The sequence below is a fragment of the Oncorhynchus mykiss genome, chromosome 5, assembly GCF_057628025.1.
Source record: "Oncorhynchus mykiss isolate SJ-2025 chromosome 5, ASM5762802v1, whole genome shotgun sequence".
Lineage (NCBI taxonomy): Eukaryota > Metazoa > Chordata > Actinopteri > Salmoniformes > Salmonidae > Oncorhynchus > Oncorhynchus mykiss.
The window spans coordinates 90,512,101-90,531,863 of record NC_143026.1 but is presented as its reverse complement, the minus strand read 5'-3'; the positions used below and the strand labels follow the sequence as shown (position 1 = coordinate 90,531,863).

The window sequence follows — 19,763 nt, the reverse complement described above, 5'->3', positions numbered from 1 at the left end:
ATGACCGCTCATGGCATACTGTAAAGTACACTAACCAGACAGCGTAGTCAATTCTCCAGAATATTTACACAGGTGTAGAGCTGTACTCGAGGTCTGCAGGACCTATTCTAATACAATGTGTATTTCTGATCAAGTATAAATGGGTCTCTGCAGAGTAAGTACAGTACCACTTCCATCATTCTAAAATGAGAAACAATGAAAGAATATACTTTGTTGTTGTTTTGGAATACAAATATTTATTTATTTGCAAGAACAGCTTTAATCCTTCTTGGCAGCAGCCTTCCTCATGGCAGCCAGGACATTGCTGAGCTCCTCCCTCTTTCTCTTGGCGCGGATGTGAGTGCCAATCTGGGAAGAAAACACAAAAGGTACATTACAATGGGAAAACCTAACACACACGATGCAGGTAAACTACCATACTCAGGATGACAACACTAAAGCATGTCTCTGGAACAGGTAAGTCAGGGACAAGTTCAGTAATCAACATGTACAGGGATAGCAGTTGCATAATGCAAAACTTGTCTGAGAATTACCTGATTGGACATTGGACAAACTACAGGTCTAATCCAATAGTTGATGAATCTTTCCATATATGCTCCATGATGGAAACGTTTAACATAATGTGGGTGCTACAAAATCTGTTTTGTTCAGTTTTTGATACACAAGAAAGCAGCTTCACAAACAAACCATCTGACATGAGCAAATGCCTTCATGCTACCACCACCAATACACCCGGCCATTTTGGTAAGCAGGGGAGTTTTACATACCCTCTTCTTGATGAACTTGAGGGCACGCTTATCCTTGGACACCTTCAGCAACTCCATGGCGCGCCTCTCGTAAGGGGCGAAGCCGCACACCTCACGGATCATGTCACGCACAAACTTGCTGTGCTTGGTCAGACGCTGAAATAAAAAAAATAAAAATCAGCAACAGTTTGTCAAACAACCGGTTCTAAAGTCACGGTGGAAATATAGATTGTTAACCATGAGGGGGAAAAAGGCTTTTATTCAGATAGCTACTATTTATATTATTTTTTTTTTAAAGTGTCTGAAACCAAGCGTCCCTGTCAGTCGTGGGATGCAGACAGACAGGGATAGTAGGAAACCTAGTTGATGTGTGCAGGGGGAACGACAGAACAGCACTGAACAAGCTGCACTGTAACTTATCCTGCTTTTGTACCAGTTTATTGGATCACTGATAAAATTAAATTGTTGACCTATAATCTGATAACGGGGAGCAAAGCCTGACCACTTTCCATCACTACAGGTGCGGGGCAGCTATGGGAATAGAACCCAAACTATAAAAATCAGAGCCAGAGCGGGACTTGACCCAGCAATTCTAGGACAAGAAAAAACAACCTCCTATGGCAAAGTGTCCAGAGTCCTAGACCCTTTACCGGAGGACATGGGCTCTGCCAACACCACACTACCTGAAATGGTTGTCGTGTTTCTATCAGATTAACTCACCCCTCGTCTACGGCCGTGTTTGGGTGCGGTTACATTCTTGGTTACGGGGTGGCCTTTGCTAAGCCCCACAGCCATAGGATACCTGATAGCCATGTCTGTAGAGAGAGAAAATATACATATAAGTTTAGTTACATGTAATTCAAAGCATGAGACTAACTGGCTAGCTAGTTGCTGACCAACTAACTTACATTACAGTGTCAGTACGGGTGCATCAAAGCAGGGACAGAGAATTTAAAAAAAATTATATCTCAAGGCCACCAGGCTGTTAAAATAGCCATCCCTGGCCGGTACCCTGCCCTTAGCCAGAAACCAACTGTTTAATCATTCCTGTACCTTAGAGGTGGCAGGTAGCCTAGTGGTTAGAGAGTTGGGCCAGTAAAAGGTTGCTAGATCAAATCCCTGAGCTGACAAGGTAAAAATCTGTCGTTCTGCCCCCGAACAAGGCAGTTAACCCGATGTTCCCAACAATTTCAATGATTTTACTGAGTTAGGACCCATGAGGAAATCAGTCAATTTAAATAAATTCACTAGGCCCTAATTTATGGATTTTACATGACTGAATACAGATGTTGGTGAGATACCTAAATATTTGATTTGTAAAAAAAAAAAAAAAAAAAAAGGATCTCGTCACGAGTATTTCTGTGCATTCAAATTACCATCGATAAAATGCAATTCTGTTTGTTGTCTGTAGCTTATGCCTGCCAAATTCTTTGTTGGAGGCGGCTTATGGTAGAAAACAGGACATTCCTGCAGTTAGCATTCCAATTGAACGGGTAACTCAACCTGAGACATCTCTGGCATTGTGTTGTGTGACAAAACTGCACATTTTAGAGGGGCCTTTTATTGTCCCCAGCATCTGTTTAATCAGCTTCTTGATATGCCACACCTGTCAGGTGGATGAGAAGTGCTCACTTATTTGAGATAAATAAGCTTGGGGGGGGGGGGAGATAAATAAGCTTGGGGGGGGGGGGGAGATAAATAAGCTTGGGGGGGGGGGGGGGGGGGGGGGGGAGAGAAATCCCCAGCTCGTGAAACACGGGACCAGGCACTGCTCATCCTAATATTTCTTTATTCCATTATTTTGCTTTTAAAAACGTGATATTACTGCAGTTGGCGCTAGGAACACAAGCATTTCGCTACACCAGCAATAATTGTTACGTGTGTATGCGACCAATAACATTAATTTATGTATTTATTTAATTTTAATGTTAACTGTGTTACGAGTGTGGCCTTGGCAAGATAGCCAGCTAACTAACGTTACTGGTGATTTCATACAACGCTCATTGTATTTTTATTTCACCTTTATTTAACCAGGTAGGCTAGTTGAGAACTAGTTCTCATTTACAACTGCGACCTGGCCAAGATAAAGCACAGCAGTGTCGTCAACTGCAATGTAAATTTAACTAGCCACACTCCAGTCATGTAATGAACTTCTTTAGGTGTTAACGTTAGAACTATTGATTCAGCAAGGTAGCCAAAAATGGTCGTGACAGAATGCTGGTTAGCCTCTAACCGTGAACAATGTTAGCTAGCAAACGTAGACAACTAGGTAATTACTCATACTACTGACGATAGAAGTACGGGTTTGCATTAAAGCAGATTTTTTCTTTGTCAAGGACATGCATATTATCTGTAGTCATTGTAAAAAAAGAGTCTCGTTACGAAGATCCAGCAATAACAAGCCGATTTGATTCACATGTGTAGGGAAAGAGGCCATGTAAAGCGCAGCAACTTTAGGTTGATGTTTACCGTGAAAATCGTATATTTATCACGGCAATATTGGAAGCATCCTTTAAGAAATAAGTATACATTGTGTTGCTTTTATTCAAATTAGTAAAAAAGGAAGGATGTCAAAGATTTTATAAAGATTTTAGATGATATAAATTCTTCATCAAATTCTTACCTGCTTTCTTTAATGGCGCACAAACCGGAAGGAAAGTTTGGCGGTGGATGTTGGGTAATGAGGGTTTTCCCAAAATAAAACACCAGTGAAATCTCTGTAGCGCCACCTGTGGGTGCGGACCATTTTGATTCAGCAGTCTCTTTTTTTTTTCAAGATAAATGCTTTGCAAAAGTGAATCGTTTAGAATATACCTTATCAGACATTTTTAAAATCAGATAGGAAGAGCGATTCTAATATAATTCATGTCCATTTCCATTTTATTCCCATAATACTAATATTGTTGTAATGTTTAGGCTACAGGCCTATGTATCATCATATTTGCTTAATATTAAAATAAAAACATCTCAGACTTCAGTGCGTACAAACCAACTGGGGGGGTCAATTTGGGGGGTTGATTTGAACGGTCATCCAACTCATAATTCCAACTCGGGCCTCTTTCTAGAGCTCCGACTTCTCAACCTGAAGACGTCATGAGTTCCCAGTTGTTTTCAACGCGCCAAGTAGCCACTGGTAGCGTCACATATGATCAAAAACTCACAGATTGGCTAGTGAAACGCACACTCAGCCCTCTGATTGGACTGTCAATCACATGCCTGGTGCGCTAGCACAGTGGATTAAGTTCTGGGGGGTCACGAGTATGAAACTGAATGGGGAAAAATACATATCTTTCATATTTGTATTTGTATTTTAGATTTATTAATTTGCCTATTTTATCTGGTTTCTAACATAAGCTTACGGTATTGAGTACCACAGTTGTAATCGTTTTTCCGCCATTAATTTTTCTATAGGGTAATTTAGAACTACTTCATATAAGGTGGACAATGACCCGAAGCATACTTCCAAAGTTGTGGCAAAATTGCTTAAGGACATCAAAGTCAAGGTATTGGAGTGGCCATCACAAAGCCCTGACCTCAATCCTATAGAAAACGTGTGGACAGAACTGAAAAAGCGTGTGCGAGCAAGGAGGCCTATAAACCTGACTCAGTTACACCTGCTCTGTCAGGAGAAATGGGCCAAAATTCACCCAATTTATTGTGGAAGGTTACCCGAAATGTTTGACCCAAGTTAAACCATTTAAAAGCAATGCTACCAAATACTAATTGAGTGTATGTAAACTTCTGACCCACTGGGAATGTGATGAAAGAAATACAAGCTGAAATAAGTAATTCTCTCTACTATTATTCTGACATTTCACATTCTTAAAATAAAATGGTGATCCTAACTGACCTAAGACAGGGAATTTTTATTAGGATTAAATTGTGAAAAACTGAGAAATTGTGAATTGTGAAAAACTGAGTTTAAATGTATTTGGCTAAGGCATATGTACACTTATGACTTCAAATGTACATGTACAAATGACCTCTAACCTGTACCCCCGCACCCTGTATATAGCCTCGTTATTGTGTTACTTTAAATTGTTTTTACTTCAGTTTATTTGGTACATATTTTTGGAACTCTTCTTGAACTGCACTTGTTGTTTAAGGGCTTTTAAGTCAGCATTTCACGGTAAGGTCCACACTTGTTGTATTCGGTGCATGTGACAAATTAAGTTTGGTTTGATTTGACGATTGGGTGTTGAGGGAACACTTGTCACATTGTCTATCATAACACAAACCCCACCTTGGACAATGTGGTGTTTGTCCAGATAAAGATGCTGATACGGCCCTACATACCACTGACCAAATGTCTCTTTTGTTTTCCAGTCCAACAGGAGTGCATGTGTCGGATCATCCGGTGCATCGACATCTTGTGCCAACGTGATCCGAGCAAGAGTCTTTTACATTTAGTTTTTAACAGAGTTGTATTTACTGTTTGTTTTTTTGTGTGTTTTTTTTTACAGCAAATTCCTCTCAATGTATGTTTAGTAGGACCTGCTTTCCCCAGTTGTGGGGACCACAGCACATCGAGCCTGTGGACAGACAGCTCAGTAACATATTAAAAAAAATATACAATATTGTGTAAAACAGAATTTGTAGATGCACCTATGTTTTTACTCTGTCCCCTTTTCTCCATGTTTTAGACATGCGGAACGGCAGACTCACCCCATGAGAAGCAGTGCACGATCAACGCCATCCTCAGCAAGGTGATCTGCTGGAAGTGATGTACTCTCTCTCATTCTGGGGGTAATCATTTATTTACACGTCACCGATATAAATTCTCACTGTGACCATGATAAAATGCAATGTGAATTGTGTTGTACTACTGAATGCAACTGTGAGGAGATGCACTTCAGACCAGCCTTTGTGATTGAACTTTAACTACATTACCTTGGTTAACTGCTTTGAGCAAAACACGTATGTTATATGACCTATTCTGGGAGGTGTGTGTGTGTGTTTGAGATAACTATGTGGAATATTTTTGGAACATTGGCTTCCCTGAACAGGTACTGACAGGAAGAGCAATATGAGCGTGTCAGAGGTCGTCCCGCTGGATGGAGACGGAGGCTTTGGTTGTCCACGACAATGAAGAAGCAGGTGTCCCTTCCAGTGATGTGTAGCTGACCTTGGTGCCAGTAAAGATGGTCTTCACGGAGGCGTTAAGACCCTCCCTTGATAAAGAAATCCTTTGACTTCACTGCCTCTTCAATGTTAAGGTCCCTTAGGCACCATAGGGACAATCGCCAGACCAACCGGCGAGGCACCCAGACCCCGTGACCAAAAACCATGAAATCCTGCACATCCATCCCTGTAACCATATTGAATGCCTTGATGCCAATCCTCTTCGTTTTCTGTGCCCAAACTTTACAGATAACACTCCATCCAACGACTGTGATCTAAAGACCCTTTTAACCTGCAACAGAGTAACGCGCTTGATCCTAACTGCTGTCTACATCATTGCTGTGCGTCAACCTCCCTCTCCTCGTTGTGTGCCAGTTGAGGGTTGGTGCGCCGCCCAACTGTTGCTCTCCTTTTAGCATCGTGCTGCTCCACTGACAGCGCCACGGCAGTCAGGATACCTGCATACCCCATTAACAATGTCTGGTACAAATAGGAATGACTGAGGGTAGCAGTTCTGGCTCAGGTTCAAGGAGACATGCCATTCTGCTGAACCTGCCCCAGAGACGGTTCCTTAACCTCCTCTGAGGGCTCTCGGGACAGAGGGTTGGTGTCTTCGGCCGGGTACAGGTCCTCCACTGACTGTACCTGGTTGTGGATACGGTTGGCTTCCTCCACTCGCATTCCACATCCGTATGGATGATATGGTGAACCGCCAAAATAGGCTACACTGATGAGCTCCATGGAGGCAAATTCACGTGTTGTTGAGAAAATCCCCTGGTCACCTATAGAGACCTGCCAACAGGAAGGTGCTATATGCCATATGCATGACTTTGAACATCTTGAAAATGCATTTGTTGTAAGAAATGTGCTATATAAAGTTTGATTTGATTGACTTTACAGCTGTAGAATAATAAATAAACTGTCGTTTTCACATGAAGAGAAGTGCAGACTTTCCATAAGCTTTTAATTGATAATTTAGGATTTTTATCACTTGCCATCTAGTTGGAAGGATCCTTTAAATCAACACTGTACCACTCCAAATCAACACTGTACCACTCCAAATCAATACTGTACCACTCCAAATCAATACTGTACCACTCCAAATCAACACTGTACCACTCCAAATCAATACTGTACCACTCCAAATCAATACTGTACCACTCCAAATCAACACTGTACCACTCCAAATCAACATTGTACCACTCCAAATCAATACTGTACCACTCCAAATCAATACTGTACCACTCCAAATCAATACTGTACCACTCCAAATCAACACTGTACCACTCCAAATCAACACTGTACCACTCCAAATCAATACTGTACCACTCCAAATCAACACTGTACCACTCCAAATCAATACTGTACCACTCCAAATCAATACTGTACCACTCCAAATCAACACTGTACCACTCCAAATCAACACTGTACCACTCCAAATCAATACTGTACCACTCCAAATCAATACTGTACCACTCCAAATCAATACTGTACCACTCCAAATCAAATACTGTACCTTTTTTAAAGATTTGTCTCTGGTCATGCAACTACAATACAGGCTAGATGTCTAAACAAATCAAATCAAATCAAAATCAAATTTATTTATATAGCCCTTCGTACATCAGCTGATATCTCAAAGTGCTGTACAGAAACCCAGCCTAAAACCCCAAACAGCAAGCAATGCAGGTGTAGAAGCACGGTGGCTAGGAAAAACTCCCTAGAAAGGCCAAAACCTAGAGAGGAACCAGGCTATGTGGGGTGGCCAGTCCTCTTCTGGCTGTGCGGGTGGAGATTATAACAGAACATGGCCAAGTTGTTCAAATGTTCATAAATGACCAGCATGGTCCAATAATAATAAGGCAGAACAGTTGAAACTGGAGCAGCAGCACGGCCAGGTGGACTGGGGACAGCAAGGAGTCATCGTGTCAGGTAGTCCTGAGTCATGGTCCTAGGGCTCAGGTCCTCAGAGAGAGAAAGAAAGAGAGAAAGAGAGAATTAAAGAGAGCACACTTAAATTCACACAGGACACCGAATAGGACAGGAGAAGTACTCCGGATATAACAAACTGACCCTAGCCCCCCGACACATAAACTACTGCAGCATAAATACTGGAGGTTGAGACAGGAGGGGTCAGGAGACACTGTGGCCCCATCCGAGGACACCCCCGGACAGGGCCAAAGAGGAAGGATATAACCCCACCCACTTTGCCAAAGCACAGCCCCCACACCACTAGAGGGATATCTTCAACCTGAGACAAGGCTGAGTATAGCCCACAAAGAGCTCCGCCACGGCACAACCCAAGTCTATTCTGAATGTCAATAGATTTTTAGATTCATTCTCATCAATGACAACGTTATAGAATTCACTGTGTCTGAAATTGAATCTGATCAGCCTGTCGAATGGAGCTCACCCACTGTAAATGTAATAATAATAATAATAATGTAATAATATCCACAAAACATGAAGTCTCCCTTAATTATACATACAGTGCCTTGCGAAAGTATTCGGCCCCCTTGAACTTTGCAACCTTTTGCCACATTTCAGGCTTCAAACATAAAGATATAAAACTGTATTTTTTTGTGAAGAATCAACAACAAGTGGGACACAATCATGAAGTGGAACGACATTTATTGGATATTTCAAACTTTTTTAACAAATCAAAAACTGAAAAATTGGGCGTGCAAAATTATTCAGCCCCCTTAAGTTAATACTTTGTAGCGCCACCTTTTGCTGCGATTACAGCTGTAAGTCGCTTGGGGTATGTCTCTATCAGTTTTGCACATCGAGAGACTGACATTTTTTCCCATTCCTCCTTGCAAAACAGCTCGAGCTCAGTGAGGTTGGATGGAGAGCATTTGTGAACAGCAGTTTTCAGTTCTTTCCACAGATTCTCGATTGGATTTAGGTCTGGACTTTGACTTGGCCATTCTAACACCTGGATATGTTTATTTTTGAACCATTCCATTGTAGATTTTGCTTTATGTTTTGGATCATTGTCTTGTTGGAAGACAAATCTCCGTCCCAGTCTCAGGTCTTTTGCAGACTCCATCAGGTTTTCTTCCAGAATGGTCCTGTATTTGGCTCCATCCATCTTCCCATCAATTTTAACCATCTTCCCTATCCCTGCTGAAGAAAAGCAGGCCCAAACCATGATGCTGCCACCACCATGTTTGACAGTGGGGATGGTGTGTTCAGGGTGTTGCTTTTACGCTAAACATAACGTTTTGCATTGTTGCCAAAAAGTTCAATTTTGGTTTCATCTGACCAGAACACCTTCTTCCACATGTTTGGTCTGTCTCCCAGGTGGCTTGTGGCAAACTTTAAACTACACTTTTTATGGATATCTTTAAGAAATGGCTTTCTTCTTGCCACTCTTCCATAAAGGCCAGATTTGTGCAATATACGACTGATTGTTGTCCTATGGACAGAGTCTCCCACCTCAGCTGTAGATCTCTGCAGTTCATCCAGAGTGATCATGGGCCTCTTGGCTGCATCTCTGATCAGTCTTCTCCTTGTATGAGCTGAACGTTTAGAGGGACGGCCAGGTCTTGGTAGATTTGCAGTGGTCTGATACTCCTTCCATTTCAATATTATCGCTTGCACAGTGCTCCTTGGGATGTTTAAAGCTTGGGAAATCTTTTTGTATCCAAATCCGGCTTTAAACTTCTTCACAACAGTATCTCGGACCTGCCTGGTGTGTTCCTTGTTCTTCATGATGCTCTCTGCGCTTTTAACGGACCTCTGAGACTATCACAGTGCAGGTGCATTTATACGGAGACTTGATTACACACAGGTGGATTGTATTTATCATCATTAGTCATTTAGGTCAACATTGGATCATTCAGAGATCCTCACTGAACTTCTGGAGAGAGTTTGCTGCACTGAAAGTAAAGGGGCTGAATAATTTTGCACGCCCAATTTTTCAGTTTTTGATTTGTTAAAAAAGTTTGAAATATCCAATAAATGTTGTTCCACTTCATGATTGTGTCCCACTTGTTGTTGATTCTTCACAAAAAAATAAAGTTTTATATCTTTATGTTTGAAGCCTGAAATGTGGCAAAAGGTCGCAAAGTTCAAGGGGGCCGAATACTTTCGCAAGGCACTGTATATCAGTTATGCAAGTTAACAATCAGTATAGCTAACAGGCTAGGTTGCTAGCTAGCTAACAAGACTACCTAGCTAACTAGCTGGCTCACAAGACTAGCCTTGTTCCTTGTAATGCGATTGCCTGTAGTCTTGGGAGACAGTGCTGCATGTCGAGCGTTGTTCAGTGCTTAAATATTGACGCCGCTGCAGGGCTCCTTGATAAAGTGGTTAGCGTGCATCTGAACAAATCAATGGATGACGAGTGGTACTTTTTTGATTATCTTGTGATCTCGACCAAACTTTTGTCATTATCACGAGAAGTCGGGATCTCAACATAAGGGAACTATAAAAAATTAAAAAATCATAGTGCCTTCAGAAAGTATTTACACTCATGTGTTACAAAGTGTGATTTAAAATGGATTGAATTGTATTTTTTTGTCATTGATCTTCACAAAATACTCTGTCAAAGTGGAAGAAACATTAACATTTTGTAAAAAAAAATACAAATGTATGTCTCCACTTCACACTGACATGTGACTTCTGTTATCAGAGACGGATCTAGACACATTAAAATTCGCTTTGTGGTCTGATTATGTTCCGATCTGGCTGACCTCTTCAGTAAGTGGTCAGTGATTAATTGTGTGTGGATTTCTCCTCAGTCTGGACACAATCAGGTTACGGAAAGCGCATACAGTGGGCAAGTTCATCAGCGCTCTCTAGAAAGCGTGTGATATGGGAACAAGAGGCACCTTTTCATTATAATGTTGGAGGAAATACGTTCTTAGCATGTGAGGAATGTGTTTGCTGTCCTCAACGCTAGCTAGCTAATATTTATAAAATATATTTCTTTGCAACCCGTTTGCAATTCCTTTAGCTGTTTGCTAGTTTGCTAGTTTGCTGGCTAGCTACAGCGGTTAGCTGGCTAGTTATCTACAGTAGTTAGCTACTGTCATCAGTTGTTGTTTTATCATATTTACCCTATTCCCCTGTTTGTAGAAAAGCATACTGGCATTTGAATGTAGCATAGGAAAATGGATTCCGGACACACTGTGGACACGGTAGACACATTTTAAATGTAGGTGTAGCTGCATGATGAGTTCGGAATTCCATGATCAAAACTCTATGATCAGAGTATTAAAGCTGCATGAACTGTCAAATCAAGACACGGCCTAAGAGTTTCCACATCTGGATCGTGCAACATTTTCCCATTTATTCTTTTGAAAATTCTTAAAGTTCTGTCAAATTGGTTGTTGATCATTGCTGGACAACCATTTTCAGGTCTTGCGATAGATTTTTAAGAAGATTTCATTCAAAACTGTAACTCAGCCACTCAGGAACATTACCTGTCTTCTTGGTAAGCAACTCCAGTGTATATTTGGCCTTGTGTTTTAGGTTATTGTCCTGCTGAAAGGTGAATTAATCTCCCAGTGTCTGGTGGAAGGCAGACTGAACCAGGTTTTCCTCTAGGATTTTTGACTGTGCTTAGCTCCATTTTGTTTATTTTTATCCTGAAAAACTCCCCAGTCCTTAATGATTACAAGCATACCCATAACATGATGTAGACACCACTATGCTTGTAAAGTGGTACTCAGTAATATGTTTGGGGCAAATACAATACAACACTTTGTAGTCAGGACAAAAAGTGAATTGCTTTCCCACATTTTTTTGAAGTATTACTTTAGACAGGAAGCACATTTTTGAATATTTGTATTCTGTACAGGCTACCTTCTTTTCACTCTGTCAATTAGGTTAGTACTGTGGAGTAACTACAATGTTGTTGATCCATCGTCAGTTTTCTCCTGTCACTCTGTAACTGTTTTAAAGTCCCCATTGGCCTATCTGAGCGGTTTCCTTCCTCTCCGGTAAATGGGTTAGGAAGGAGGCTGTATCTTTGCAGTGACTGGGTATGTTGATACATCATCCAAAGTTTAATTAATAACTTTACCATGCTCAAAGGGATGTTCAGTGTCTGCTTTTAGAACATTTGTCCTTTTACCAATAGGTGCTCTTCTTTGCGAGGCATTGGAAAACCTCCCTGGTCTTTGTGTTTGAATCTGTGTTTGAAATTCATTGCTCAACTGAGGGACCTTACATATAATTGTATGGGTACAGAGATGAGGTAGTCTTTAAAAAAATAATGTTAAACATTGTTATTGCATGCTGAGTGAGTCCTTGCAACTTATTATGTGACTTACTTAGGCTTGTCATAACAAAGGGGTTGAATACTTATTGACTCAAGACATCTCAGCATTTCATGTTTTATTTCTTTGACATTATGGAGTTGTGTGTGTGTGTGTGTGTGTGTGTGTGTGTGTGTGTGTGAGCCAGTCACAAACTCAATCAATCAAATGTATTTATAAAGCCCTTCTTAAATCAGCTGATGTCACAGTGCTGTACAGAAACACGGCCTAAAACCCCAAACAGCAAGCAATGCAGGTGTAGAAGCACGGTGGCTAGGAAAAACTCCCTAGAAAGTCTGGAACCTAGGAAGAAACCTAGAGAGGAACCAGGCTATGAGGGGTGGACAGTCCTCTTATGTCTGTGCCTGGTGGAGATTATAACAGAAGATGGCCAAGATGTTCAAATGTTTATAGATGACCAGCAGGGTCAGATAATAATAATTACAGTGGTTGTAGAGAATGCAACAGGTCAGCACCTCAGGAGTAAATGTCAGTTGGCTTTTCATAGCCGATGATTCAGAGTATCTCTATCTCTCCTGCTGTCTCTAGAGAGATGAAAACAGCAGGTCTGGGACAGGTAGCACGTCTAGTGAACAGGTCAGGGTTCCATAGCCGCAGGCAGAACAGTTGAAACTGGAGCAGCAGGTGGACTGGGGACAGCAAGGAGTCATCAGGCCAGGTAGTCCTGAGGCATGGTCCTAGGGATGAGAGAGAGAGAGAGAGAGAGAGAGAGAGAGAGAGAGAGAGAGAGAGATACAGAGAGAGAGAGAGAGAGACAGAGAGACAGAGAGAGAGAGAGAGAGAGAGACAAACGAGAGAGAGACAAAGGAGAGCAGAGACAGAGAGAGAGTACTTACATTCACACAGGACACCAGATAAGACAGGAGAAATACTCCAGATATAACAGACTGACCCTAGCCCCCCAACACATAAACTATTGCAGCATAAATACTGGAGGCTGAGACAGGAGGGGTCTGGAGACACTGTGGCCCCCTCCGACGATACCCCCGGATAGGGCCAAACGGGCAGGATATAACCCCACCCACTTTACCAAAGCACAGCCCCCACACCACTAGAAGGATATCTTCAACCACCAACTTATCATCCTGAGACAAGGCCGAGAATAGCTTAATGTAATACATTTTTAAATTCAGGCTTGTAACACAACAACAACGTGAAAAAGTCAAAGAGTGCGAATACTTTCTGAAGGCACAGTATGTCCTCTGGACTTCTGTAATATAGGATGGGGTGCAGAGCAAATGTCAAATTGTACATAGAGAGGATTGCCATAAATATGCAAGCTCCCAACAAAAAAAAACTGTTATTTTGGTATGAAATTGCATAAAATGAATAATTTACTTATGAAGCTTGCTTTTGGAATTTGTTCAAATGAATTATTACATAGGCCTAATTATGTAGACAAAATAATGAAAATGGTTGTCTGGTAGCCTCAATCAATCGACAAATATTTGTAGTTGAACAAGTCATTGCATGTATAGATTTTAGTTTAATTGACTTGAAAAAGCTTGTGACTTGACTTGCACCAAAGATTATGGATATACTGACAAGATGCGTCTCTACACCCTAACAATGGGAGTCGTTGTCCACAAAGCGGTCTAGCTCCCGCCGATCCTTTCTTTGGATTGGGTTGTTGATGTCAACTGCCTGTATTCAATGGAGAGAGAGGCTATGCTACTAGCCTCATGTCAAGAATATGCATAACCATCTCGAGACAACTCCTCTATAAAGTGTTTTTTCTCAAAGTTGCCGGTATGTCACGTGTGATACTTATATCAGTACACTCGTGACAACTTAAGCATTTCAAAACTTCTATTAGATCAAGTAAACCTCACGTAGCAAATAAGCCATTAATTGTTTTATTGACCAAATTCAACACTCTCATTGACCTCCATACAAAAAAACACCACCTCTTGGAGGGAGACAGATTTTCCTCTGAGTTGGGCCTCTCTCTTCCTCTCTGCTTGGACTTAGAATGCATGACTTGGACTCGGCTCGAGACTCGACCCGTTCTACTTTGCACTCGACATAAGACTTGAACCTTGTGACTCGAATAATAGTGACTTAGTCCCACCTCTGGTAATTCCTAGTGGGAAACTTGTCGATCATCCCTGAGCTCCGACTTCTCTCACATACTAACCTCTAAGGAAATTAGGTCACCTACTAAGGAAATTACCTTGATAACGGCAGTTAAATGCAACATCAAAACATTATTTATAAAATATAATCTATTAAAAGGATACTTCGGGATTTTGGCAATGAGGCCGTTTATCTACTTCCCCAGTGTCCGATGAACTTGTGTATTCATGGATGCCAAAGGAAGCTAGAAGTAGTATTCTTATGTTAACCTCATGGTTGTCCCATGAAAGGAAGCTAGGCTAGCAAGCAAGCATTTTAGCCAGAGTTGTGTCTTTGGCTATGCCGGATTAAGTGATTTGACATGCTATTCAATAAAATCATTTCTCTGTAATTAATATTACCTGATTGAGCTAATCAGGTAAATAATTAACTAGAAATTCGGGGCACCACAAAATAATGTTTATAGAGCTGTTATCTTTCAAATATTCTCTTAAAGACCTAGTCATCTTTTATTTCAATATCAGTCAATATTTAATCGTCACCTTGTTAAGTCTCATCTGAAAGTTGTAAATTCTTGGTTATCTTCAGGAACTCTGGCTAACAAGTTGAATCAGCAATACAAAATGTGGTTTCGTTATTTATTGACTAAATACCTAAATCATCACACAGAATGGATCATGCATTGATTACAAATTATGTCAGAAAGAAAACGTCCCTGGTGGACGGAATAGATACGACGGCTGGTTTCACAAAGAGAAGGGGTTGGGTTTGAGTGAAAGAGCGGGAAGACTGAGGAACAAAGGCAGAAGCTACGCTATCGTAAATACAGAATCTATTGCATTCTAAATAACCGCCCATTTGAAAAAGGAGAATGCAATAAATATTTACTCTGAGCTGCGCTTCAGTAGATGGGAGGCTGGGTTGTCCTTTATGGATCTCTGGTCCTCTGAAGAATGTCTAGGGGTGAACTGGAGCGTGGTAGAATGGGTACGCTGTCCGTCCTCTCCTAGCCTATGTTGAGCGACTGCTGCTATCTCAACGGCTAGGAAGTATCACTTCTGGAGTGAATAAGAGTTAAAAGTTGCCAAGTTATATGCTCATGCTATATTATGGCTGGTATAGTCGAAATTCATCCTTCCGGCATGTAGGTCGTCACCTTCACATTGAAATTCGATGCTAATTAGTTCTGTAGGTGGTCTTTGTCCTTTCAACGTAGGGACCTCAAGTCCACACATCCTTGGAACAGCTTAGTATCTGAGCCCTTTTAAAGTAGGACTGTCGCCCTAACGTCCTCGGAACAGAAAGTTACATTTCCGTCAAGGGCTTTATATATAGGAGGGGAGAGAAGGGCGTGTTTCATAGTTTATAACCAATGTCTGTTCACATGGGCAGGGCCACTGAGTTGAGCATAGTTCACTCATGAAAGCCCAATTCTCTCATTTGGAAGCTAAAATTACATTTAATCTTTTCACAAATAGTTTCATATTTAAACATTTAAATTGCACAACAATTCCATGTGAATCTGATAACTGTAATGTGTAGACTTTCCAAGATACAGTTTATGTCATCCTATCATTAGTAATAATGTCTCAGATGACAACTGATCTGTCATCATATTCTTTAAGTACCAATGCATATTTTCAGCTGGTTGGATTACCGAAATGTGGTAATCAGGGACAGCCGTCTATCGTTGTCTCTGATTGGGAACCATACTTAGGTACCCTTTTCCCCACCTGCGTTTGTGGGAGGTTGACTCTGTTTAGAGCACTTTGCTTGTGAGCGTCACGGTTTGTTTTTGTGGTGTTTATTGTTTTGTTTGGCGTCATTTGGATTAATAAAGAAAATGTACGCTCACGACGCTGCACCTTGGTCCACTCCTTTCAACAGCCATGACAGTTCTGTCACTCATGGGGACACTACCTCACCGCAGAATCTACAGGGAGCTAGGCAGTTCAATCCCCTTTGGATGCTGCCATAGATTTATATTAGAAGTGCCCATCTAAGAGGGCTCAATGTCATTGGCCACAGTGTTACATTCCCCCGTTTCTGTGTTGTAGTTTGTGTATTTGAGTGTGTGTTTCAGGAGATGGCTTCCTGAAATCCCCCAAGCAGCTGATTGGTCGACTCCACGGCTAATTGGAGCCCCCCCCCCCCCCCCCCCCTCGTCAAGTTACAGCTGTATCCCAGTAGACTCCTTCTCTAGTTATAAAAGCCCGTGTTCTGTTGTTTAGGAGAGAGATCATTGCTGGGAGGAGAATGCAGAAAGATTGATTGTGATATAGAGAATGTAATTGCTGAGAGCTGTGTTGGTTGTTTTTCATGGAGCTAAGGGTTATATAGTGTTGGTGGTTTCTCAGAAAGAGATTTGGTATATAATATGTCAGTTGTTGCTGAGGGAGCTGATTGGTTATGTCTGGTATGTGTCATTAGGACTCACTGTTTTGATTATTGAAATTGTTTGTTATCATGTTTTCATTTGTTCCCAGGGGGGAAGGGGAAGGCACCTAGGGAGTGCTTAGGCAAGAGGCCCGCAGGCCCGTGGTCCCTTTCCCCCTCAGAATTTTGCCTACTGTTCTGACTTGGTGGTGCACATGTAGCCTATAGCCTGTTTTAGAGAAATGTCATCATCGAATATTGTAAGAACTTTCTTTGTCTGCTTATATGCCCCCTTTATTTATCCTATGGTTTTGACTTGTTAGAACGGCCCATATTCTGAATTCTGTCGCTTTACATTTCAAAAGTGCTGAACAAATACTTATACTGACAATGTCCATTTTAGCTCGCTCATTAATGTCTTGATCGAAATTACGGATTGCCTCTCATCCGCTCATCGTTTCCTTATGCCATAGTTTGTGCATCTCAATTGTTATAGGCCTATTGCTTATATAGGTCTATCTTATTCATCATTTCAGGCAATGTTGGTATGATTTCATTATTTTTCTTACTTTGTGTGTTATAATTAGCTCATGTGCTTTTCTTGACAAGGAGGAGTGTGTGATGTTGGGTCTGTAACCATGTTTACCAGCGACAGTCTCTTCCCATTCACATAGCTGTTTTCGCCTAAAAAGTTCAGTACTAGACCCATGTAATTCCAGTTAATATTGCACGAGTTCTTTTTTTGTTTGTTGTTGCGGTCTGTGTGTCGGTATATTTTATATAGAAGTGGATCCTCAGGATTGTATTTTCATTTATTTTTAGACCACATAGGCCGAATAAAATACTTAAAATGGTAGGATAACCGAGTGTCTCTCTCTCCCTCTCTCCTTCTCTCTCGCTCTCCCTCTCTCCTTCTCTCCTTCTCTCTATCTCTCTCTCTCCCTCTCTCCTTCTCTCTCTCTCTCTCTCTCCCTCTCTCCTTCTCTCTCTCTCTCTCTCTCTCTCCCTCTCTCCCTCTCTCTCTCTCTCTCTCTCTCCCTCTCTCTCTCTCTCTCTCTCTCTCTCTCTCTCTCTCTCTCTCTCTCTCTCTCTCTCTCTCTCTCCCCCTCTCTCTCGCTCTCCCCCTCTCTCTCTCTCTCTCTCTCTCTCTCACCCTCTCTCTCTCTCTCTCTCTCACCCTCTCTCTCTCTCTTTCTCTCTCTCTCACCCTCTCTCTCTCTCTCTCTCCCTCTCGCGCGGCTTAAAGAAGTGTAAAGTTAAGGCCTCAACATCTTGCTGAATTTATCTGAACTTACATCAATGTCTGGTGGTGTCCATTTTGAAAGTGCTGAACAAATAGGCCTACCTCGTTTGCTTGCACTTGCTTATACTTTGAGATAAGTGTTAATGATATAAGAATACGCATACATGTACTGAACATAAATGTAATAATGTTTATTTTTACTTTATTATTGAAGGAGAATGTGGTTCTTTTCAACTTACACAACTCCACAAGGAGTCAGTATTAACCACATTTGTTGAAGCAAGTCTGCCATATCAGCTATGGTTTTTAAAAAAGCAGTAAATGAGACTGAATGAACTGTTTCGCTGCCAGACAAGGCTCCGCTGATAGCCAGGTGTAGTGGTGGTAAGGATTCACGCCATGGTGCAGAAAGGAAACCTCTGCTGATGGGACAGCTTTGTGGGCCCTAACAGTTTGTGGGCATGTTTGTCTCCGTTGTAGTGCAATTAATGTATTGTTTAGTGTTGTGGCTCTGCTGACTGTATAAAAACATATTTTTTTGAGTTTGCCCCACATGCTAAAATCACCATTGATGATGAGAGGGTAACAATGAAAAAAAGCAGAAGAGGTCCAGAGATGAATATGAGGGAACAGACCAAAAATTGTCAAAGGGAGGAGGCAAAATCAGGTGGGAGCATTCTAGCCAATGAGAGGGCAGATATGCTCGTGAACAACAGGTCATAGATATAGATAGAGGACTCATCTTTGTATCAGTGAAACTACTATATCTGACAGCATGGGCAGCGTCTCAATTTTAAATAAGTCAATTTTCTTCTTATTCATCGACTGATTGCCCCTAACAAAGATAATTGAATCACTAGCATGTCATTCCAGGACAGGGAGCTTTAGATATCTTTATTCCAAGTAATCATTTAAGACTACAAAAATCTATAGCACAAGTATTGTAAAGGGTGCTGTCTTTCGGATGGGACGTTAAACAGGTGTCCTGACTCTCTGTGGTCACTAAAGATCCCATGGCACTTATCATAAGAGTAGGGTTGTTAACCCCGGTGTCCTGGCTAAAATCCCAATCTGGCACTAATACCGTCACGGTCACCTAATCATCCCCAGCTTACAACTGGCTCATTCACCCCCCCCCCCCCCCCCCTATTCCCCAAGTCGTTGCTGTAAATGAGAATGTGTTCTAGTTCAATTTACCTGGTAAAATAAGGGTTAAATAAAGCTAATACAATTGTAAGGATGAGAATTAGATTAGTAATGCCTGACCTGTCTAAAAAATTCCTATCTTTCATATGAACTGATTAGAGATGGTGTTTGATTTGAGATGGTGTCGAGTCTCTACTATCCCAGCTATAGATGGCGTTCCACTCTTCGAACCCTCTAAACGTCGCTTATACACAATCACTAAGGCAGGGCTCATTATTTAATTCATACTGACATAAGATTAGCCACATTATTTAAAAATGTTTTTAACTAGGCAAGTCAGTTAAGAACAAATTCTTATTTACAATGACGGCCTACCCCGGCCAAACCCGGACGAACCTGGGTCGCCACCCTATGGGATTCCCAATCACGGCCGGATGTGATGCAGCCTGGATTCGAACCAGGTATTGCAGTGACGCCTCTTCCACTGAGATGTAGTGCCTTAGACCGCTGCGGCCACTCGGGAGCCCTGTCAATGGGCTTAGTTGGAGTTAGTGAACAGATTGTACACCATATAATGGGATATAACGAAAGATTGTTTGTCTCCATTTATGGCTGTTACAGGTTTGCCTATACAAAACACTGCAGTAGATTCTTCAACTAAACTGGAGTGTTTCCCAAAAGCTTCTTAAGGTTAAGTTCATTGTTAAAACCTTCGTAGGTGCATCGTTACATTTCTGCGCTGTTAACCGAAAACATCGTTATTTACGT

The 19,763-nt window shown here is 41.5% G+C and overlaps 1 protein-coding gene and 1 non-coding gene across 2 annotated transcripts; both read right to left on the bottom strand.

Moving 5' to 3' along the window:
* Nucleotides 1-209: 209 nt before the first annotated feature.
* On the bottom strand, nucleotides 210-3,401 carry LOC110524836 (large ribosomal subunit protein eL36). The gene is made up of 4 exons (XM_021604754.3): nucleotides 3,370-3,401; nucleotides 1,467-1,561; nucleotides 768-902; nucleotides 210-348 (listed from the first exon to the last, which is right to left on the bottom strand). Exons 2-4 carry the CDS (start codon nucleotides 1,557-1,559, stop codon nucleotides 259-261), a joined length of 318 nt encoding a protein of 105 aa, XP_021460429.1. The 5' UTR covers nucleotides 1,560-1,561; nucleotides 3,370-3,401; the 3' UTR covers nucleotides 210-258.
* On the bottom strand, nucleotides 1,044-1,173 carry LOC149983621 (small nucleolar RNA SNORA63). The gene has a single exon (XR_016496457.1). It is a non-coding gene; the product is annotated as a small nucleolar RNA SNORA63 (small nucleolar RNA).
* Nucleotides 3,402-19,763: the final 16,362 nt, after the last annotated feature.

Coding starts and splice junctions, on each gene's coding strand:
- LOC110524836 (XM_021604754.3), bottom strand. CDS start 1,559: ATGGCTATCAGGTATCCTATGGCTGTGGGGCTTAGCAAAGGCCACCCC. Junction 903..1,466: donor AACACGGCCGTAGACGAGGG/GTGAGTTAATCT, acceptor TTTTTATTTCAG/CGTCTGACCAAGCACAGCAA. Junction 349..767: donor TCAAGTTCATCAAGAAGAGG/GTATGTAAAACT, acceptor TTTTCTTCCCAG/ATTGGCACTCACATCCGCGC.